The sequence below is a fragment of the Notamacropus eugenii genome, chromosome 7 (assembly GCF_028372415.1).
Source record: "Notamacropus eugenii isolate mMacEug1 chromosome 7, mMacEug1.pri_v2, whole genome shotgun sequence".
In the NCBI taxonomy this organism is placed as follows: domain Eukaryota; kingdom Metazoa; phylum Chordata; class Mammalia; order Diprotodontia; family Macropodidae; genus Notamacropus; species Notamacropus eugenii.
Window position 1 is genome coordinate 1,304,535 of NC_092878.1, and position 24,289 is coordinate 1,328,823.

General features: G+C 39.6%; 1 protein-coding gene across 2 annotated transcripts in view; it reads right to left on the reverse strand.

Annotated features, from left to right (window-relative positions):
* Positions 1–4,893: 4,893 nt before the first annotated feature.
* SCG3 (secretogranin III) overlaps positions 4,894–24,289 on the reverse strand; it is a 49,615-nt gene continuing 30,219 nt past the window's right edge. For both annotated transcript variants that reach the window (XM_072622685.1, XM_072622686.1), the window contains 2 exons: positions 11,080–11,160; positions 4,894–6,162 (listed from right to left, as the gene is read on the reverse strand). In XM_072622685.1, coding sequence (XP_072478786.1) covers positions 6,044–6,162; positions 11,080–11,160 — 200 coding nt within the window. In that variant the 3' untranslated portion in view covers positions 4,894–6,043. The remainder of the gene's footprint in view (positions 6,163–11,079; positions 11,161–24,289) is intronic.

Genomic DNA, 24,289 nt, shown 5'->3' on the forward strand with positions numbered 1-24,289 from the left:
GGGAAGAGAAATGAGAGACATGAAGTCAAAGCATGAACAGCAGATCAGCTCCCTGCTAAAGGAGACCCAAAAAAATGTTGAAGAAATTAACACCTTGAAAACTAGCCTAACTCAATTGGCAAAAGAGGTTCAAAAAGCCAATGAGGAGAAGAATGCTTTCAAAAGCAGAATTAGCCAAATGGAAAAGGAGATTCAAAAGCTCACTGAAGAAAATAGTTCTTTCAAAATTAGAATGGCACAGATGGAGGCTAATGACTTTATCCAAAACCAAGAAATCACAGAACAAAGAGAGAAGAATAGAAAAATGGAAGATAATGTGAAATATCTCATTGGAAAAACAACAGACCTGGAAAATAGATCCAGGAGAGAAAATTTAAAAATTATGGGACTACCTGAAAGCCATGATCAAAAGAAGAGCCTAGACATCATCTTTCATGAAATTATCAAGGAAAACTGCCCTGAGATTCTAGAACCAGAGGGCAAAATAAATATTCAAGGAATCCACAGATCACCTCCTGAAAGAGATCCAAAAAGAGAAACTCCTAGGAACATTGTGGCCAAATTCCAGAGTTCCCTGGTCAAGGAGAAAATATTGCAAGCAGCTAGAAAGAAACAATTCAAGTATTGTGGAAATACAATCAGGATAACACAAGATCTAGCAGCCTCTACATTAAGGGATCGAAGGGCATGGAATAGGATATTCCAGAAGTCAAAGGAACTAGGACTAAAACCAAGAATCACCTACCCAGCAAAACTGAGTATAATACTTCAGGGGAAAAATTGGTCTTTCAATGAAATAGAGGATTTTCAAGTATTCTTGATGAAAAGACCAGAGCTGAAAAGAAAATTTGACTATCAAACACAAGAATGAAGAGAACCATGAAAAGGTGAACAGCAAAGAGAAGTCATAAGGGACTTACTAAAGCTGAACTGTTTACATTCCTACATGGAAAGACAATATTTGTAACTCTTGAAACATTTCAGTATCTGGGTACTGGGTGGGATTACACACACACACATGCACACATGCACACATACATAGAGACAGAGTGCACAGAGTGAATTGAAGAGGATGGGATCATATCTTAAAAAAAAATGAAATCAAGCAGTGAGAGAGAAATATATTGGGAGGAGAAAGGGAGAAATTGAATGGGGCAAATTATCTCTCATAAAAGAAGCAAGCAAAAGACTCATTAGTGGAGAGATAAAGAGGGGAGGTGAGAGAAAAACATGAAGTCTACTCTCATCACATTCCACTAAAGGAAAGAATAAAATGCACACTCATTTTGGTAGGAAAACCTATCTCACAATACAGGAAAGTGGGGGATAAGGGGACAAGCAGGGTGGGGGGGATGATAGAAGGGCGGGCATGGGGAGGAGAGTGCAATTCAAGATTGACACTCATGGGGAGGGATAGGATCAAAAGAGAATAGAAGTAATGGGGGACAGGATAAGATGGAGGGAAATATAGTTAGTCCTATACAACACAACTATTATGGAAGTCATTTGCAAAACTACACAGGTTTGACCTATATTGAATTGCTTGCCTTCCAAAGGGAAGGGGTGGAGAGGGAGGGAGGTAAAGAAGTTGGAACTCAAAGTGTTAGGATCAACTGCTGAGTAATGTTCTTGCCACTAGGAAATAAGAAATACAGGTAAAGGGGTATAGAAAGCTATCTGGTCCTACAGGACAAAAGAGAAGACAGAGACAAGGGCAGAGAGGGATGATAGAAGAGAGAGCAGATTGGTGATAGGGGCAATTAGAATGCTTGGTGTTTGGGGGGGGAGGGGATAAAAGGGGAGAAAATTTGTAACCCAAAATTTTGTGAAAATGAATGTTAAAAGTTAAATAAATAAATTTTTTAAAAAAGATTACTTTGTAATTGAATTTATTCAAGTATGGTAGTTTGATCCCCAGATAATCTATGCATTTTGTAGTTATTTGTAATAGAATTTCCCTGTCTATTTTTGCTATTTAGGTTTTATTATTATATAGAAATACTATTGATTTTTGAAGTTTTCGTTTGTAACATGTAACTTTGCTCAAGCTATTAATTGCCTCAGTTGGTTTCTTTCCTGGTTTTCCAAGGAAACCGTTGTGTATATCATCACCAAGTAAGGATAGTTTAATCTCCTCTTTACATATCTTTATGACTTTAGTTTCTTTCTCTTGTATAATTGCTGTTGCTAACATTTCTAGAACTATGTCAAGTAATAGGAGGGAGAGGAGACATCTTTGCTTCACCCTTGTATTTCCAAAAAAAATATCCTAGTGTACAATAATGATTGCATATAATACTTGTTTTTGGTTTTAGATAGATATATTTTATGATATTAAAAAAATTCTCTATGCTCGTAAAAAAAAAAAAAAAAGCAGAATTAGCCAAATGGAAAAGGAGGTTCAAAAGCTCACTGAAGAAAATAGTTCTTTCAAAATTAGAATGGAACAGTTGGAGGCTAATGACTTCATGAGAAACCAAGAAATCACAAAACAAAACCAAAAGAATGAAAAAATGGAAAATAAGGTGAAATATCTTATTGGAAAAACAACTGACCTGGAAAATTGATCCAGGAGAGACAATTTAAAAATTATGGGACTACCTGAAAGCCATGATCAAAAGAAGAGCCTAGACATCATCTTTCATGAAATTATCAAGGAAAACTGCCCTGAGATTCTAGAACCAGAGGGCAAAATAAGTATTCAAGGAATCCACCGATCACCACCTGAAAGAGATCCAAAAAGAGAAACTCCTAGGAACATTGTGGCCAAATTCCAGAGTTCCCAGGTCAAGGAGAAAATATTGCAAGCAGCTAGAAAGAAACAATTCAAGTGTTGTGGAAATACAATCAGGATAACACAAGATCTAGCAGCTTCTACATTAAGGGATCAAAGGGTGTGGAATATCATATTCTGGAAATCAAAGGAACTGGGACTAAAACCAAGAATCACCTACCCAGCAAAACTGAGTATAATACTTCAGGAGAAAAAATGGTCTTGCAATGAAATTGGGGACTTTCAAGCATTCTTGATGAAAAGACCAGAGCTGAAAAGAGGGTTTGATTTTCAAACACAAGAATGAAGAGAAGTATGAAAAGGTAAACAGCAAAGACAAGTCATAAGGGACTTACTGAAGTTGAACTGTTTACATTCCTACATGGAAAGAAAATATTTGTAACTCTTGAAACTTTTCAGTATCTGAGTAGTGGGTGGGATTACACACACACACACGCACACACACAGAGAGACAGAGAGCACAGAGTGAATTGAACAGGATGGGATCATATCTTAAAAAAATGAAATTAAGGGGTGAGAGAGAAATATATTGGGAGGAGAAAGGGAGAAATGGAATGGGGCAAATTATCTCTCATAAAAGAGGCAAGCAAAAGACTTTTTAGTGGAGGGAAAAAGAGGGGAGGTGAGAGAAAAACATGAAGTTTACTCTAATCACATTCCACTAAAAGAAGGAATAAAATGCACACTCATTTTGGTATGAAAACCTATCTTACAATACAGGAAAGTGGGGGAGAAGGGGATAAGCAGGGTGGGGGGAGGTGATGGAAGGGAGAGCATGGGGAAGAGGGAGCAATTTGAGGTCAACACTCATGGGGAGGGACAGGATCAAAAGAGAGAATAGAAGTAATGGGGGAGAGGATAAGATGGAAGGAAATATAGTTAGTCTTATACAACACGACTCTTATGGAAGTCATTTGCAAAGCTACACAGATTTGGCCTATATTGAATTGCTTGCCTTCCAAAGGGAATGGGTGGGGAAGGAGGGATGAAGAGAAGTTGGAACTCAAAATTTTAGGAACAACTGTCGAGTACTGTTCTTGCTACTAGGAAATAAGAAATACAGGTAAAGGGGTATAGAAAGTTTTCTGGCCCTACAGGACAAAAGAGAAGATGGGGACGAGGGAAGGGAGGGATGATACAAGAGAGGGCAGATTGGTGATAGGGGCAATTAGAATGCTCGGTGTTTTGGGGTGGGGGGAGGGGACAAATGGGGAGAAAATTTGGAACCCAAAATTTTGTGAAAATGAATGTTAAAAGTTAAATAAATTAATTTAAAAAAAAGAATTTGAGGCATTAGATGGAAGGATGTGGTGCAATTCAGAGGCATTTGAAATGAGTTGATTTTAGCTGAATGTGAAGGTAAGCAAATAATACAGGAAAGGCATGTTGGGATGAGGAGAGAGAAAGGTAAAATATATTCATTCAACAAACACCTAGTGTATACTTTGTATGTACACCTACTATATACCTACTACACACACCTATTATGTCCAATGCACATATGCTGAGGAAGGCAATAGATAAATAGGAAATAATTTCTGACCTAAAGGAGTTTAAACCCTAGTAGGGGAAGATAGGGAATATACAACCTGAACATCTTTCTGAAGTTATTAAAACCATTTGGCCACCAACTAAAGGCAGACACATTTGAGTTTTTTTGGTTTTGAAGTGGGTTTTGGGGAGGCATTTCATGAGCAGGCACAAATAGGGTAAGACTATCCAGGAGGGCAAATGAGGGCTAGTGAGTTTAATTTTTTGCTTTTTGTTCCTTGGAGAGTGAGGGTAGCATGGAATATCAGAGGAATCCATTCCTAAAAACACTCTTGGCTATCTGTCATTCCATTCCATTCCATTCAACAAGCATTTATTGAGCACCTGCTGGGTGCCAGGCATTATAGTAGTTTCTGGAGTTACGAAGACAAAAATGAAACTGTCCCTGCCCTCAGGAACTTACAATCTACTGTCCTCACAATTCCACTAGTCTGTTTCATGAGGATGGCAGAGTTCCACTGAGAAATGAAAAGAAACGCTAGGGCCTCTACATTGGAATGTAGGGACAGATGTCAGCAAAGCCATTAGAAGCAATGACAGTCCACATATAAAGCAGAATATTTTTATTTTTAAATGGAAACAGATAAAAAAATCTTTACATTTAATTAATTTACATTGAAGAATAAATTTTCAAAGCATGGATTGCAATGGGAGCATCAACCTAATAACATTTCATGGAGTTCTCAGGACATTTCTGAGTGATTATTTTAAGCAGCATGTTTGTGGAAAGGGGGTGGGGAAGAGGATTTGGAAGGACTTTCAGCTCATTAACTTTTCCTTCCTCTAGGGAAGCTGATCTGTCAGCTTTGCTTCCGAATGAGGCGAATGATTTTCACCTGATTTATTCCTATCTCATCGCCAGAACCTTTTGGTATTCCTTGTTGGGAAACATTTTTAGCTCTAGGAACACATCCAATTCAGGTAACTACTGATTTGGTTTAAGACTTATTTTTGCTCTAAGGTGTACTCAGTGACCTAATTTGGCCTCTTGGGAGGTACACAGGTATCCCTTATTCCAAGTAAATCCAATGATTCAAAATGCACTATTACGAAATTTACAAATCAGGGGATGAATTTCTTAAAATATACAATTTCCAGATCTTTTTGGTGTGGCGCCCAAAGAGCCTAGCCCATGGTCTAATTCAGAGAATGTTAAAAATAGCACCTAGAGGAGCAGATGGCTCAAAACCTTGTCATGTTAAAGAGGCTTTGAAAGAAAAGAAATCAGATTTATTTTAATATCCCAAAGTGAACTGCTGGTGGGAACTACAATTTGCAGTGGACATATTGCCATTGGGATACTATAGTATCCATCATGCCTTGGGGTGGGAAACTATTTTAAATCCTTCCTTGAAAAAAGTTTTAATTCCATTCGTTGGAGGATTTTTATTTACCATAGAAAGACATCTCTGATTTTATAATATATTAGGGAGGGAAAAGGACTCAGTATGTGAAATTTTAATTTATACACGTTTTCCCCAAAATGCTACTTTTTTTTTTAGTGAATCAAGGGATATTAATATATTGTTAGTCTTTATATCAAGAGAGCTACTTTTCATCACTTTTAAATATTCATTTCAACGTGAATTCAGCATTTTCTATTAAACAGGACTAGAAGTTGCTTGAAGCTAGAGCATGTTTTCCTAAGCATTCCCTAGTTAGGGGACTTTAGCATCCTTCCTGGATTCTTTGTCTTTTCTATAGGCTGCTATAAATACGTTTGATAGTCTCCGCATCTTCTTCGTCAAGGATGCCTTTCTCCACATAAATGTCAGCCTGTTGGTTGATGAAGTCCCTCATCTTTGAAAGGTCATAACCTGGAAAATAAAATGAGTGGAAACTGAGCAAAGCAGAACACATCATAATGAAAACCAGAACCATGAATCTATTTCCAAGTGCAAGTGGATGGTTCTAGGAAACAGGACTCTGTCGATCTGATTAAGACAAATTACTTACAATGGATATTCTCATAAACAAAAGCTTCCTTTGGTTCCTGACTATTAATAGACACACGATTTGGAAGGAATATTATATTTGGAGTCAGAATAATTTGGGCTTGAATCCAGGCCTGACTAGATGTGTGTGCAAATTAGGGTAAGTAATCTGGTTTTCAGACAAGTTTCTCAGTCTGTAAAATGGAACCACTCCCTATCTCAGGTTAATATTTTATTTCATAAAATTTAAATAAAACAGTTTATGTGAAAACAGGTCATGTGCTATATAGAGTGGCATATAAATGTAAATTATGGTTCTAAAGACAAGGATTGTAGTGCTGGATTTGGACTCAGTAGAGACCAACGTTCAGATTCTACTTCTGCCGCTTAACTGGATCTGTGGACAAGAAATCATCCAGGCTCTCAGTCTCAGTTTTCTGTAAAATGGGGTTAAGGATAGTGCTCATCTCACGGAGTTGTGAGGATCAAACAAGATGCTAAATGTAAAGTGCTACAAAGAAGTTGTATCCCATCAGGTAGAATGTAAACTCCTTGAAGGCAGGGATTGTAGAATTGTTTTTATTGTTATATCCATAGCATTTAATACCATACTTGAGTATATATAATGAGTAAGTATTTAATAATGTTTATTGAATTGAATTGTCAGGATGAGGAGAGCTGACGAGTTATAAGTGAATTTTCACGTTTTTTTGGTCTGATATCAATAGTCATCTTCCTTCAGGTCCCACCCCAAATATCCTAATTAACCAGACTAAATCCAGTGAAACGCCAAAACCACCAGGAGAGAAGGAAAGAAAGAGAAAGGGAGAAAGAGAGAGGGAGGGAAAGAGAGGAAGAGAGGGAAGGAAGAAGAGTAGAGAGGAGGAGGGTGAGAGAAGGAGAAGGAGCAGAAAGAGAGAAAGGGAGAGAGAGGGAGGGGGGACAGGAAGATGGTGAGGGAGAGTGAGGGAGGGAGGAGAGGGGAGAGGGAGTGGGGATGGGAAGCAGTGGTTTCAGAACCAAGAAGCAGTCTCTCCATTCCAAAGTGGAAGGCACAGAACTATGAGTTGTCAGGGATGTATATACTGCCTAACCTATTCCTCTGGTATTCTCAGCATGATAGTACAAATAACTCATGTTAATACAGTACTTTAAGTTTTGCGAATAGCAATCCTATGAGGTAGGATCCATGAATTTCCCAATAGGGAGAATTTATTATTTTTTTTCCCTCTGAACTCATTGAATTCAGCTCTTCCCAAATCTAGGTTGTTTATCAGATAAGACCTAGATTTCAATTTCTTATCAGGAACCCTATTCTGCAGATGGATAAGCTGAAGCTCTGAGAGGTTAAGCTGTGCGTCCAGAGTCACATAGCCAGTTAAGTTGTGAAAACAAGATCTGAACCCCAGTCTCCTGAAGCCAAGTCCAGACGTCTGCCTATTTTGGTCTCAGACTTTGCTATGCCCTTCTACAGGACCTTTCTTACACGTAGCTGTTGACTACTCAGGTAATTCATTTTTGCTAGAAGCTACCTGAAGGTACAGAGACAGACACCGGGATGTGGGCAGTTTATTTCCTGACTACAGTAAGGTAAAAAGTGGCCTTTGCTTCCTTCCACAACCAGGAAGGTGAGTTGGTTGCATGTTTAGGGGCATCAAATGAACGATCAAGCTACAAACTATCACCACTCATGGAGCGTTTACCATAGGAGAGGTAGTGTGGTACCATGGACAGAACACAGCATTTCTGAGATCCTTTCAATCAGAAAGAGAATAAACTTGTGTTTGGACGCTATTTATGGAAAAGGGTACAGGGTGACTAACTGCTACTAGGAAGGGTTTTTTGGTTTTTTGACAGCAAGGAAGGGAGCAAGCACTTATTAATCACCTACTATGTGCACAGACACTATGCTAAGCACTTCACAAATATCTCATTTGATTGTCACACTACTGTGAGATGGGGGCTACAATTAGCTCCATTTTATAGCTGAGGAAATTGAAACAGAGAGAGGGTGGAAGAGCTAGTAAGAGCCTGGGGTTAGATTTGAACTCAGGTCTCCCTGACTCCAGGCCCTCCTCTCTAGACACTGCACCACCTACACAGGAGAACTAGGGAGAAAAGTAAAGCCAGTTACAGCAAGGCCAAAAAAAGAAAAAGAAAACGCGCAGAAGAGAACAGAACGAGCCTCAGAGGGGACACACACAAGAAGGACAGCTCTTGAGGTGAATGTGCTAAATTGAGTATATACTAGAAACACACATAGCTGTACCTAATGAGATTCCTAGTTTTTTTGGATACAATACTCTTTTTCTGTCTTTTTTCCCTTATACCAAAATGTTCACGTTTGCTGGTGTTTGTCAAGTTCAGAATAATAAAAAAATTGAAAATCTTGCTAAAAGATATCCTTCTGACAACGATTACCTGCATTCAGAAACGGCCATTGCTGCTGCTGCCTTTAATTTCATGTTAGCAGCTGGTCACTGAAGTATCAAGGTTTGAAGGCTAATAAGATTCACCCAGAACAAAATTCTGACCCTACAGCTTCATATGTTGGTGGGGATAACAGGAACTCAAATTTATACTCTTTATTCCAAAAGTCTTAGTGCAGTTTTAAGCTAGCAAAGTTTAATTTTGTGTTTTATGTACGCTACCTCATTTGGTATCCATAGCAGAATATTATTATCCCAATTTTACAGTTGAGGAAACTGAGGTTCAAGGGTTCAGCTATTTTTCCTGTAGTTACACAGCTACTAATAAGTGTCAGACGAGGTTCCAGATCTCTTCTCAGTGCACTTTTATAGAGGAATGAACTATTAGCAGTTCAATGGGAAGTATTGATCTTGGAATTAGAAGCCTGGGATTCTAATTCTTGCTTAATCATTAACAAGCTAACTTTGGGGCAAGTTATTTAATTTCCATGGACCTCAGTTTCCACATCTATAAAAGGAGTGCAGAGAGGAGATCTTCCATTGGATCGTAGATTTAGAACTGGAAGGGACTTGGGGGCATTCGGTCCCACACTTTCATTTTGTAGACAAACTGAACTCAATGTCACACATGTGCTAAGCATCAGAAATGGGATTTGAACTCAGGTTTTCTGACTCAAAGGCCAGTGGTGTTTACAGCTTACTGTGGTAGTGCTTTCCATCTCTAGGATTTTATCATCTAAGATTCATTACCATGCAATAATCCTGATTTGCTCTTCAGAACACTGAGGAAAGAAACTAAATATGTCTACAGGCATGTATACATTTTCATATTTTGGGACATGGGTGAACAAGAAGGTGGGTTGGAGAAATTAGGGCCAAGGCAATAATTATGCTCCTCCCAGTGGACACATACACACACACACACACACACACACACACACACACACACACACACACACACTTAAACTGTACCTCATAGGATCACAAGTCCAGATCTAGAAGGGATCTCAGAGGTCAAATAGTCCAACCCCCTCATTTTACAGATGGGGAAACTGAGGCCTTGGAAAGTTGAGTGACTATATCAAGGTCACCAAAGAGGCAGGATCTGAACTCAGGACTCTTGGTTCTAAAGTCAGTGATCGCTGTACTACCTAGACCTAGATACACTTAAGCTCTTCCTTAGAGATTCCACATCTCATGGCTATTGTGCTACTTCAAAACAGCTGTGGACAGCTAGGTGGGCAGTGGATGGAATGCCAGACCTGGAGTCAGGAAGACTTACCTTCATGAGTTCAAATCTAGCCTCAGACGCTTACTAATTGGGGGACCTTGGGCAAGTCCCTTAACCCCGTTTGCCTCAGTTTCCTCATCTGTCAAATGAGCCAGAGAAGGAAATGGTGAACCACTCCAGTATTTTTGCCAAGAAAACCCCAAATGGGGTCATAAGGAGTTGGCCAGGACTACAATGACTGAAGAAAACCAGCTGTAACACTGATTTCCAGGCATTTTCAATACAACCGACTCTGCGTCTGTGTCTATCACCTGTATCTGCCCTTTTTGCTCTCATCAAATCAATGATGAGCTCCCTGAGAACAGGGCCCATACCTTTTCCTTTCTTCTCACTTAAAAAGATATCCCCTATAGCACCCAGTACAAAGTTCTGAACATGTAATGGCTGGCTGATACCATGCTTTTTACTATTACAAAACAGTTCGCCAATGTTTCTTTAGACCACCACAATAACTCTGTAGAGTAAGCTTAGCAAGGATAATTAATCACCTTTTACAGATGAGGTCCCTGAAGTTCGAAAAAGCAAAATCACTTGCTCAAGGTCAACTTACCTGGAATTCAACCTACATCTTCTGATTCTAGATCCAGTGGGTTTTTCCCTCCCATTCCCTCCCCCCTCAATGGTCTTCCAGCTGTGTTATAAGAAAATGCTATCGATCAAAAGATGGATTTGGATATTATGATGACCCCACGTAGAAACAGTTTTTCCTTTTCCCTCCTTAGGTAGGTCTTAGGAGTCTTCTGATTTCCAAGAAGAAATCTGTGTTCAACTCATCTCATCTAGGGATTTTATACATAACAAGGATACCTAGCTAGGTAGCATGATGGTTAGAGAGCCAGCATTAGTTGGGAAGACCCAAATTGAAGTACCACCTCTGGCACATACTAGTTTCGAGACCCTGGGCAAGTCACTTAACCTCTGAAGTCTGGAGATTCTCTAAGACTAGAAGTGAGAGATGAGCTGATGATGTGTATCGGTGGAGGAAGGCTCCATACTAGGAGTTCCTTTTAAGGATGAAATAACATATAAGTACCCCCTCCCAATGGAATATAGCAGGTTTAAAAAATGATCATTCCATACCTTCTTTATTTCCTTGTTTATTGTGTTTCTTCAGCCATTCAATGTTCTTTCTGATGGCTTCCAAATAGGCCTCTGTTTTCCCTGTAAAAACCAAGCAAACCAAAATTTAAAAAATCATTCTAAGTTAACATGTTTTATTCATTGTAATGCTCCTTTGTTTAAAATGAATTGATCTGGGGCTATGTGGTGCAGTGGATAGCACATGGGCCCTGAGGACCTGAGTTCACGTCATTTAACCCCAACTGCCTCCAAAAAAGTGAATCTATTCAAATACTTATTGAGCATCTCTGTGAGATATAAAACTCTAGAAGGAAGGATGGAGCGCCAGGAAAAGCCCTGGGCCAAGAGTCAGAGATTTGCTTTTGTGCAGTCATTCGATCTTTCTTGGCAAAAATACTGGAATGATTTGCCATTTCCTTCTCCAGTGGATTAAGGCAAACAGAGGTAAAGTGACTTGCACAAGGTCACACAGTTACTAAGTGTCTGAGCCTTGATTTGAACTCAGATCTCCATCCACTGAGCCACCTATCTAGAGTCAGAGAACTTGAATTTACATCCTTCTGATGCTTATACTATCTGTATGACCTTGAGCAAGTTACCTAACTTCTCTGGGTCTCAGTTTCCTCATCTGTAAAATGAAGGTATTGGACTAGAGGGCTTAGAAGGTACCTTCCTATTCTTAATCTAATCTTATGGCTATATAACACAATAGAAAAAATAAGGGTAGCTATAGGCATATTCATAGGTGAACAAGGGTTTCCTTGACTGGTTGATGTGCTGATTGAGGCCAGTTCTGGGCAAGGGGTATTTTGTCTAAGCACATGAGCATTTTCTAGGCAGAAGCTAAATTTTACTAGAACCAAACCAGAAGTAGGACTTTAATGCCAAGCTGCTTAGAGGCAATAGGGAGCTACTGAAGATTTTTGAGCATGAGAATGACATTGGCAGACCTGAACTTTATGAATATTGATTTGGCAGCTGGGTGGAGGATGGATTGGCGAGGAGAGAAACTGGTAGAAGGTAGAACAAATGGAATACTGCAATAGTCCAAGTGAGAAATGGAAGAAACTTAACCAGGCATGGGGAACCTGAGGCTTCGAGGTTACATATGACCTTCTAGCTCCTTGGGCACGAGTCGAAGTTTTACAGAACAAATCCTTTTATTGAGGGGATTTGTTCCTTGAAGTTTGAATTCAGTCAAAGGGCTGCACTTGAGGACCTAGAGGCCATGTATGGCCTTGAGGCTGCAGGTTCCCCACCCCTGGACTAAACTATGGTCGTAGCAGAATGGGTACAGAGAAGGGATGAATGCAAGAGATATTGTGGAGAAAGACTAGATAAGATTTGGCAACTGGTTAGATATTGGGAGTAAGGAACAAGTATTTGAGGATGATTCCAAGGAATTTGGGTGATTGGAGCAATAGACAATGAAACAACAAAAACAGGAAAGTTTGGGAGAGAGGCAGGTTTCAGGGGAAAGACAACGAGTTCTGTTTTGGACATGGCTTCCTTTAAGCCTCAGCTAAAATTCTATCTTCTACAGGGGCCTTTTTTGTTTTTTTGTTATTTAGTCTTCATGACCCCATTTTGGGGTTTTCTTAGCAAACATACTGGAATGATTTGCCATTTCTTTCTCCAGTTCATTTTACAGATGAGGAAACTGAGACAAACAGGGTTAAGGGACTTACCCAGGGTCATGCAGCTAGTAAGTGTCTGAAACCAGATTTGAACTCATAAAGAAGACTCTACCTAATTCTAAGACCAATGCTGTGTCCACTGTCACCTTAAGTCCTCTTAATTCTAGTGCCTTTTCTCCATTAATCATTTCCTACTTATCCTGCATCTACCTTGTTTTGTATATATTTGCCTGTTGCCTCCCCGTTGGATCATAAGCTCCTTGAGGGTAGGAACTATTTTTTTTTTGCCTTTTTTTGTATCCCAAGTGCTTAGACAGAGACAAGCAAATAGTAGGCACTTAATAAATGTTGATTGATTGATGCTGAATGGAAGATGTCTAGAGGACACCCAAGATATTTCCAGTAGGCAATTGATGACGCAGGACTGGCATTCTAGAGAAGAATTAGAGATGGATCTCTAGATTTGGGAGTCACCTGGTAGAGACGATAAAGCAGTTGAAACCATGGGAGCTGAGGAGATCACAAGTGATAATAATACCATGGCCAAGCACATACATTGCTTGAAAGTTTGTAAATCACTTTACATTAATAATCTCATAAAAAAACTTGTGCAATTGGTACCACAGATATTATTATCCATATTCTACAGATGAAAACTTGAGACTTAGAGAGATTAAGTGACTTGCCCACAGTCACAAAGGCGCTCACTGTAGCATCAGACAAAATGTCGGGGCAAGTCTTCCCATAAGAGTTTGTGGAGAAGAGGCCCCAATACGGGATCCTGGGTTACCGGGAACCTTTGCTTAGTGGGCAGGAGATGAATGATGATCCAGCAAAAATTAGACATGTAGGTAAAAGGGAATGAGAAAGTTGGTCCGCTGAGGACCCCAGCTCTATGCCAATTAGTATCAATCAATTTAATTCTATAGGGGGAGTGATTATAAGTTCTGTATGTTTGGCCACAGAGCTCTGAGCTGCAGATTATAAGATCACTTGCTTAACCATAGGAAGTTCACTAGAGGCGCTCCACCCTTGTTTTTCCTTGTCACGGTGACCAGGGCCAATGGGTGGAAATGACTCAACTGCAAGGACAGTCCCCCAATTTTATCTTTGTGCCTCTGGACCATTCTCTCTTTTCCACCATGAACAGGTGACTACCTTATGACCACTTAGTGGAGAGGCCCCATGCTTCACCCAATCTGTGACCCCCCCCTACTAATATGTCACTTTTGCAAGGTCTATCAGCCAAAGAGATTCTGTATTTTGTCATGCCTCTTTTGCATATTTGGGCAAAAATAAGCAGTATATTAATCCATCCTTTGTGTAAGTCACATAGGAATACGTTTCCTAGCAGAAGGGCCCTATTATTCACCAGTTGTAGAGTTCAGCTGCACAACCATAAAAATACTGACAAAGAAGTCTCATCTTGTGTTCAAATTCCATGACTAAGCCAAGCATGGGTGGTGGCATGGTGTGGAAAGTCCCCCTCCCCTATATGTTTTTAGAGTGTATGCATAGCTCCTGTCTAACCTAGGAGAAGCCCATCCATCCATTTTGTGACCACCTAGTCAGCAGATATTTCCTGCTTTGCCCACCCTGTGACCCTGCTGATATGTTGTTTTGCTTATTTTAGCCTGTGCATCATGTTATATTAATCAATGGAATTATTCTGTATTTGGTAGAGCTGTTCTTGAATGTTTAGGTATCTAACCCTATAAAAACAGGGCCCTCAAGGGAGGGGAGGGGGCCTCTCATATCTTGAGGAAGATCTGAAGTCCATTTCATTACAGGGGACCATGGACCCTTTAATAAAGTGCCATTGGTTCAGTCTCTCAGTCTCTCTTATGGTAGCGTGAACAATTTTTAATCCCCACAGGAAGCAGAAGGAAGAAATGCCATGGGGGCCAAGGGAAGGAGAGGAATCTTGGAAACCATTACCTGCATCAAAAACAGCAGAGTTCAGGTAGGACGAGGACAAAGAAAAAGTCATCAGATGTAGCAGCTAAGAGATCATTGGTGCCTCGGATGGGCAGTTTCAGTAATGAGGTGGGCTTGGAAGCCAGATTGCAAGGGGCTGAAAAGTGAGGGGATCTAAAGAAGCAGGATCAGAGAGACAGAGAGACAAAGAGAGACAGAGATACACAGAAGGAGAAAGACATAGAGAGGAATTTCAGAATTCAAGATCATGGAGGTAGCATAATTATATCATGATAAAATGTCACCATCTCTGTGGCAGGATGGGGTAGAATAAGTCATAGGAGTTGAGGAGGAGGCTGAGTTGGGAGACCATGGTATTTGAGGAAACACCAATAAGTCCATTGAAGATTCTCAGTATAAGGCAGGGGTAGATGTGGAGAAAGGACTGGGATCCAGTTACTGGAGAGACACTAGAGACACTACTGAGAACACTAGTGAATGACTTGGAGATTGGTAGGTGACAAGAGCAAGGGTTTGGACAGAGGGATGAGTGGATGGAGTGGCTCTCAAAGGAGAAGCTGCTGAGTGATCATGGCAAAGGGATAGTCCAAGTGAGGACCAAGGAGAAAGCCTACTCCTTGTCTCGTCCAGTGTGTCATAGAGGAGAGAAGGGAAAGGAGGCATGGTAGGAAGAGTACTTAGTATTAGAAAAGGGGTGGCAAGGATTTTACACCTTCTGGAGATTCTAGAGAAAACCAAGTTCCATAAGTTCAAGAAGATGGAAAGAATATCAGATGAACTCATTAAAAATGAAGAAGAGTTTATTAATAGAATAGGAATTCCAGAGAGCACAACGCAACAGAAAAGCTGAGGAAGATATCAACGGAGGGCTGAGGTGTTATGCTGCTTCCTTGAATCTCGCTAAATCTGTATGTTCTATGGCCCTCTTATCTTCCCTGACTTTAAACTGTCCAAATCTGCTTCTACCTCTTTTGATAACCCCAGGCTTCCTGGACTCCACATTACCCTGCCTGAGAGAGAGAAGGCTTACAGATTTTCGTTCCTCAACTTCACATGTGAATCAATATATAGATTTTCATCGTCTGCTGTCTGAGGCTGAGAAGGTCAACTAAATCTAGTACAGCAAAAACAATGTTCATTAATGCAAATAAATTCAGTGGAGAAAGGGATCTTATAGAGCATCCAGTTCAACCTTCTCATTTATGGACTGGGGAAACTGAGACTGAGAGAGGAGTGTCTTGGCCACAAGAACCCACAGAGAGTAAGTTGCAGAGTAAAGATTCAAACCCCACTCATCTGACTAAGACCAGCCAGGGCCTTTTCTATTCTTCAATTAATGAAAAATCTAAATTAGAGGACATCTTTGAAGAAATATAACTTGGTTACTTTTAAGTACTCATAGTAACTAGTATGGGGCTGGACTGAGAGTTGGGAGACCCGACTCAATTCAACTCAACAGTTCCTTAATGCCTGCTGTGTCAAGGCACTGGGCTGGGCACTGGGGATGCAAGGATGAAATCATAATAAAAGATAAAATATATGCATCCAGATATGGTTTACAGAGAACGCTCCTCACACCAGCCCTGAGGGCTGCATAGTGCATGCCGTTATCTACCTTTTATAGGTGAGGAAACAGGTGTAGAGAGATTAAATGATTTTCCCAGCTAATAAGTAAGCTGTCTGAGCAGACATTCACACACAAGCCTCTTGATCCTGTTCAATTTTTTTTTAATTTTTTAATTTTAAACTTATATTTTATAATATATAAATAATATATATTGTTATATATATTATATTTTATATGATATATATTTTATAATATATAATATATTATATTTTAAACAGAAGAAAAAAGAAACAAACTTATTTACAAAAGAAGAAAAGAAAAAACAGACATTCATTGCCATGTGCAAGTCTCTTGATTCTGAATCTAGTATTTTTTCTGGTATGCTTGGTACCTCTCTGTATGAGCTACTAGGTGGTACAGGGGACCCAGTGCTGTGCCAGGAAGGTGGCAGACCAGCGCTCAAGTCTGGCCTCAGACACTTACGAACTGGGTGACACGGAGTAAGTCACTCAATCTCTTTTAGCCTTAAGTAGCCTCATCTGTAAAATGGAGATAATGGCACCTACCACCCAGTGTCATGGTGAGGATCAGCTGAGATAATATTTGTAAAGTGACTTGGGAACCAGCCATATAGATGCTAGCTGTTCTTATTACAGTATAATAAGATGGGGAGGGGGAAGAGACTGTAAAAAATCTCTATATTATGACAACACAAAGCAGAATGTGATTGCTCTGAAGTCCAAACAAAATACAATGAAAACTTGCTGTATGACCTTGGCAAAGTCAGTTTGTGTCTCGGGAGATCAGTTTCCTCAATCCATCAAATGAGTTTTTAACTGACATTTTATTAAGCCTCTGCCACATGCAAGGCACTAGGGAGACAAGAGATGAAGCAAAAACCAGCCCCTCCCTGACAGGACATCCTGCCAGGTGAAATGAGTGGCTGGAACCAAATGTACCTCAAAGCCCACTTTCCAGCCCAAACATTCTAGGATTCTAGAAATGAGGCCAATGCAATCTCACCCAGTGAAGGTCCTTAGGGAGTTTGCTTAGTGGAGATTTAGTCATTAGCATTTAGGTTGTTTGTATGTAAATGATGTTTCCAAGTCCCTGAGGGGTGCTGGAAAACAGTTCTTTCTCTGAAATATTTTAAACACTGCTCCCACACTGTGTTTGCAACATTAACTCTCACTGCCTGGGGGTGAGGAGTAAAAGAGTTTTCTTTAAACCAAAACAAACCTTAATTCTGGCCTTGGCACATTAATGAAAATTCTGAATTTCTGGAGTCTGACAAGTAAAGGCAGTGTAATGACCCATTGGGAATGAAGAGCAAGGCCTTTATTATAACTTTAAGATTTGAATGAAAATTTGAAATGGAAGGGATGCTAAATAAGTTTCTCAAGGAAATAAGATGACGGTGACCTATCCATTTTGGCAAAAACAAACCCAGAATTATATGTACGGACAAATCAATAGAAAGATGGCTGTAGCATTAAGGGGGATTAGAAAAGGTTTTCTGTAGAAGGTAGGAATTTATTTGGAACTTGAAAGGAAGCCAACAGGCGGAGGTGAGAAGGGAGAGGATACAAGACATGGGAGACAGGCAGGAATAATAAGAATCGTTAGTATTTATACAATTCTTTATATTTATCTATTTGTGTGGTACCTTAAGGTTTGAAAAGCACTTTACAAATATCTCATTTTATCCTCACAATTCTGGAAGGGAAGCGCTATTATTATCCTCATTTGTATGAGGAAACTGAGCCAGGAAAAATGCCTAGAGTCCAGAGATGAATGTTTTGTGCATGCTCACAAAGTATACGAAAGTTGCAGGAAGACTGGAAAGGTAGGAAGGGGCCAGGTTGTGAAGTACTTTGAACTCTAAACGGGATTTCATATTTGATCCTGGAGGTGTTTAGGACCCATTGGAATTTATTGAATGGGAGATGGTCACATGGTCAGATATTCACTTTAGGATTAATTTGAAAATTTAGACTAAGAATAATCTAAAAACTCAGTGGAAGATGGACTGGAATAGGGAGAGACTTAAGTCAGGGAGATCAACTAGCAGTCTCTTGAAAAAGGCCAGGGGCAGAGCCAAGATGGCAGAGTAGAAAGACCTACATACTGCTAGCTCTTCCCCCACAGCCCATAAAATACCTGTAAAGAAAGACTCTCAACAAATTCTAGAGCAGCAGAAGCCACAGAACAACAGAGTGGAGGAGATTTCCAGCCCAGGGTGACCTGAAAGGCCCACGGGAAAAGTCTGTTGCACAGGACATGGAGCAGAGCCTAGCCCAGCCTTGGTTGCCTAGTGTGCCTCGGCTCTGAGAGAGGATACAAACAGGGCTTGGAGACAGAATTCTCAGTTGCAGTAGCAGTGGTTTGCAGATCCCTCAACCCACAGGCACCAAAGGTCAGTGATGGGATTTTTTCAGCTAGCTGGGAAGGGAGAAGGGCCTTCCCATAGCTCCAGCCTCAGGCAGTGGCTGCAGAGGTCACAGCAGGTGGCAGCAGTTCCCAATGCAGCCCCCATAGCAGCCTCTATAGCAGCCTGCATCCATTGTTGGAGTATAAAACCCCTGGGGGCACTGAGCAGCTGATTCTTACCTCAGCCCTGTGTAGAGGGCCTGTAGCAGCTGATCTTTATCTCACACTGAATGGCAGCCCCACCCCCACAAATTATCTGAATCTCAGGCCCCAATGCCAGCTTGGTGGAACTGGAGGCCAGGTGGTTGTGAAGGGGAAACTCTGCTAAGATTCTGGGCATCAAAATCTCTCCCTACTCCCAGACCAGTGTACATACTTCATTGTGCAACTTGGGAAGAACTGAGATCTTACAGACCCTCAGAGTATACCCTACTCTGGACAAAGGACTCAAAAGTCAAGTAACTAGTTGGGAAAATGCCCAAAAAAGGGGAAAAAAAATAAGACTATAGAAAGTTACTTTCTTGGTGAACAGTATCTTCTCCCATCCATTCAGATGAGGAAGAACAATGCTCACCATCAGGGAAAGACATAAAAGTCAAGGCTTCTGTATCCCAAACGTCCAAAATAAATATTCAGTGGGCTCAGGACATAGAAGAGCTCAACAAGGATTTTGAAAATCAAGTAAGAGAGGTGGAGGAAAAATTGGGAAGAAAAATGAGGGAAATGCAAGAAAAGCATGAAAAGCAGGTCAATACCTTGCTAAAGGAGACCCAAAAAAATGCTGAAGAAAATAACACCTTGAAAAATAGGCTAACTCAATTGGGAAATGAGGTCCAAAAAGCCAATGAGGAGAAGAATGCTTTCAAAAGCAGAATTAGCCAAATGGAAAAGGAGGTTCAAAAGCTCACTGAAGAAAATAGTTCTTTCAAAATTAGAATGGAACAGTTGGAGGCTAATGACTTATGAGAAACCAAGAAATCACAAAACAAAACCAAAAGAATGAAAAAATGGAAGATAATGTGAAATATCTCATTGGAAAAACAACTGACCTGGAAAATAGATCCAGGAGAGACAGTTTAAAAATTATGGGCCTACTTGAAAGCCTTGATCAAACAAAGAGCCTAGACATCATCTTTCATGAAATTATCAAGGAAAACTGCCCTGAGATTCTAGAACCAGAGGGCAAAATCAATATTGAAAGAATCTACCAATCACCTCCTGAAAGAGATCCAAAAAGAGAAACTCCTAGGAATATTGTAGCCAAATTCCAGAGTTCCCAGGTCAAGGAGAAAATATTGCAAGCAGCTAGAAAGAAACAATTCAAGTGTTGTGGAAATCCAATCAGGATAACACAAGATCTAGCAGCTTCTACATTAAGGGATCAAAGGGCTTGGAATATGATATTCCAGAAGTCAAAGGGACTAGGACTAAAACCAAGAATCACCTACCCAGCAAAACTGAGTATAATACTTCAGGGGAAAAAATGGTCTTTCAATGAAATCAAGGACATTCAAGCATTCTTGATGAAAAGACCAGAGCTGAAAAGAAAATTTGACCTTCACCAAAGAGAAATCATAAGGGACTTACTAAAGTTGAACTATTTACATTCCTACATGGAAAGACAATATTTGTAACTCTTGAAACTTTTTTCAGCATCTGGGTAGTTGGTAGGATTACATACACTCACACACACACACATACATACATAGAGAAAGAGATGGAGAGCACAAGGTGAGTCGAATAGGATGGGTTAATATCTTTAAAAAAATGAAATTAAGGGGTGAAAGAGAAATATATTGGGAGGAGAAAGGGAGAAATGGAATGGGGCAAATTATCTCTCATAAAAGAGGCAAGTAAAAGACTTTTCAGAGGAGGGAAAAAGGGGGCAGGTGAGAGAAAAAACATGAAGCTTACTCTCATCACATTCGACTAAAGGAAGGAATAAAATGCACACTCATTTTGGTATGAAAACCTATCTTACAATACAGGAAAGTAGGGGAGAAGGGGATAAGCAGGGTGGGAGGGATGATGGAAGGGAGGGCAATGGGAGGAGGGAGCAATTAGAAGTCAAAACTCTTGGAGAGGGACAGGGTCAAAAGAGAGAGTAGAAGAAATAGGGGGCAGGATAAGATGGAGGGAAATATAGTTAGTCTTACACAACATGACTATTATGGAAGTCATTTGCAAAACTACACAGATATGGCCTATATTGAATTATTTGCCTTCCCAGTGAGGATGGGTAGGAAGGGAGGGAGGAAGAGAAGTTGGAACTCAAAGTTTTAGAAACAACTATTGTTCTTACATACAACTAGGAAATGAAAAATACAGGTAATGGGGTATAGAAATTTATCTTGCCCTACAGGACAAAGGAGAAGGTGGGGATAATGGAAGGGAGGGATGTTAGAAGGGAGAGCAGGTTGGTGATGGAGTAATTAGAATGGGGCATTTTGGGGTAGGGGGAGGGGAGATATGGGAAGAAAATTTGGAACTCAAAATTTTGTGAAAATGAATGTTGAAAACTTAAATTAAAAAAATAAATTATAATCTTAAAGAAAAAAAAAGAAAAAGTCCAGAGGTGAGGTGATATGGGACTGCACCAAGATGGTAGTAGTATAAGAGGAGAGAAGGGGGTGTTTTGGACAATGTGGCAAAGGTGAAATTGACAGGACTCGGCAACAGATTGGATTTGGGAGATGACAGAGAGCGAAGAGTCACTCTATCACTCCTTCCTCCCACTACTTTTTTTTTTTGATATAGTTAAGATTGTATGTGGCCTTGAAACAAGCTGAAACAGAGGGGAAGCATGCCAGAGAATCAATCCTGTATCATCTGAATTGGGCAACCATGTGGGCTTTTAACATCAGAATTATCAATTTGTCATATAGATTTGTTCTGACCTCAATTTGTTCTTCCTGACCCAGGAAAATTGCTTTGTTTTATACTATGAGTACAGATGGCAGAAATCCCTATACTTAAATGACTGGATAAATGTGATATATAGCTTCCAAAATGATACAGAGTAAGGCTCACTTACAGAAATCATGAAACCAGTGGGAAATACGAAGAAATCTGGAAAGATCTTAATAAAATTAATGCAAAGTAAAAAAAGAAAAAGAAAATGGGAGCTAACTAGGAAAAATGAAGACTTGAAGGGAATGACTGTAATTGATTTATTCACTGAAATTAATTCACCTCAATGTAAACAGTTACTAAACTAGTTGAGTTGTTTGTATTGATAATTCAATGTTAAGATTTTAACGAAAGTTTTAAATTTTTAACAAAATATTCAATCACAGATTGATTAAATCCTGGAACTATGATTAGCAAATTAAATCTTATTGAATATATGCAGAGCTATTAATAAGCATTTTGAGAAGATACTTAACATGTAGTACACTGTATAATGAAGATTTTTTCATGTAATCATAAAATATATTTTTATGGCAAAAAATCACATATACTAAAAAATGATCATTAACCCATGGGGATAGGATGGTCAGGGCTGCTCACAAGATAGATGGGCACCCACTCTACTGTCCCAATTTAGGGACAATACAATACAAACTTGGGCAGCAAATTCATGTCAAATGTCTTACAGCAATCAATATACTTATGCCTTCAAATAAGAGATTATGAGCCTAACTAGCTTCCCTAGCCCACACTCTACCCCTACTGTTCCCCTGCCCAAGTAGGGCAGGAGGCAATTGTAAATCTTTCCCAGACTTGAACAAATTAGCACAGATTGGTGAAAGACAAGGCAGAAAAACTGGCTATCCTATATAGATACCACAGCTCTCTGGGTGACTGGAGAGCTCATGCCTTAACCTCTCAGTGATGAAAAGGATTGGGGCTGGAGATCTTCTACCTGTCTTATACTGTAACAGTCTCCTTGCTAGTGGCATTTTTCCTTCCATTCTCTTTCTGAGCTCCTATCTTTCCTCTATGCATTTAACTCTGAGTGACTTTTTACTAGGCCATTGTCTTAATCTTTATTGTGAGATATAATCTTACTCTATCACTTGTTCCAATGACTGATGACAGCTCTATCCTGTGCCTTCTGCCCTGAGGAGAATGTAGTGGTGATCACTTATATATCCAGTTTTTGCCATAGTTGTTTTCATATTATTTAAGAATTCTTCTCTAGTTTGACTCCCTTTAATTTAGACCTTAAGCCAGATCTCTGTCTTTCCCTCCCACTCCCCATCATATCGCTGCATAAACCATCAAAACCTCAGAAACATTTGGTAAATGAAAGAGACAGGAAGTCCAGACAACTTTGGCCTCAATCAGAATGGAAGTTTCCACTGTCCTTTCCAGTCATTAAAGCTGGATTTACAAATCATTTGGACTAGAAAAACAGATCAGTTTTTTTCAAGCTAAAGTAAATGAACTAACCATAAATGTAGGAACATATTTCTTAGTGACTTTGTCTTGTGGAATATAATCCTACTCATTCAGTAAATGACATTAATCTTTGATTCCAATTTTGGCTGATGTATTACAACCATCTCTTGTATTATGTGGCAGTGAGTTGGGGCAGAGATAGCACAAATATCTTAAAATTACATATATATGTGTATGGATATATTTGTATATATATACATATAGAGAGATAAACATAATTTTTATTCATTTATTTATTTTTGTTTTTTGTTTGTTTGTTTTTTATATTTAAATTTATTTATTTAAGTTTTCAACATTCATTTCCACAAAATTTTGGGTTCCAAATTTTCTCCCCATTTCTCCCCTCCCCCACTACAAAACGCCAAGCATTCTAATTGCCCCTATCACCAATCTGCCCTCCCTTCTAACATCCCTCCCTTCCATTATCCCCATCTTCTCTTTTGTCTTGTAGGGCAAGATAACTTTCTATACCCCATTACCTGTATTTCTTATTTCCTAGTTGCAAGAATAATACTCAACAGTTGTTCCTAAAACTTTGAGTTCCAACTTCTCTTCATCCCTCCCTCCCCACCCATTCCCTTTGGGAAGGCAAGCAATTCAATGTAGTCCATATCTGTGTAGTTTTGCAAATGACTTCCATAATAGTCTTGTCGTGTAAGATTAACTATATTTTCCTCCATCCTATTCTGCCCCCCATTGCTTCTATTCTCTCTTTTGACCCTGTACCTCACCAAGAGTTTTGACTTCTAATTGCTCCCTTCTCCCATTACCCTCCCTTCCATCATCCCCCGCACCCAGCTTATCCCCTTCTCCCCCACTTTTCTATATTGTAAGATAGGTTTTCATACCAAAATGAGTGTGCATTTTATTCCTTCTTTTAGTCGAATGTGATCAGAGTAAGCTTCATGTTTTTTCTCTTACCTCCCCCATTTTTCTCTCCACTGAAAAGTCTTTTATTTGCCTCTTTTATGAGAGATAATTTGCCCCATTCCATTTCTCCCTTTATCTTCCCAATATATTTTTCTCTCACCCCTTAATTTCATTTTTTTAAGATATGATCCCATCCTATTCAATTCACCCTGTGCTCTCTATCTCTCTCTCTATGTATGTGTGTGTGTGTATGTGTGTATGTGTGTGTAATCCCACCAACTACCCAGATGCTGAAAAAAGTTTCAAGAGTTACAAATATTGTCTTTCCATGTAGGAATGTAAATAGTTCAACTTTAGTAAGTCC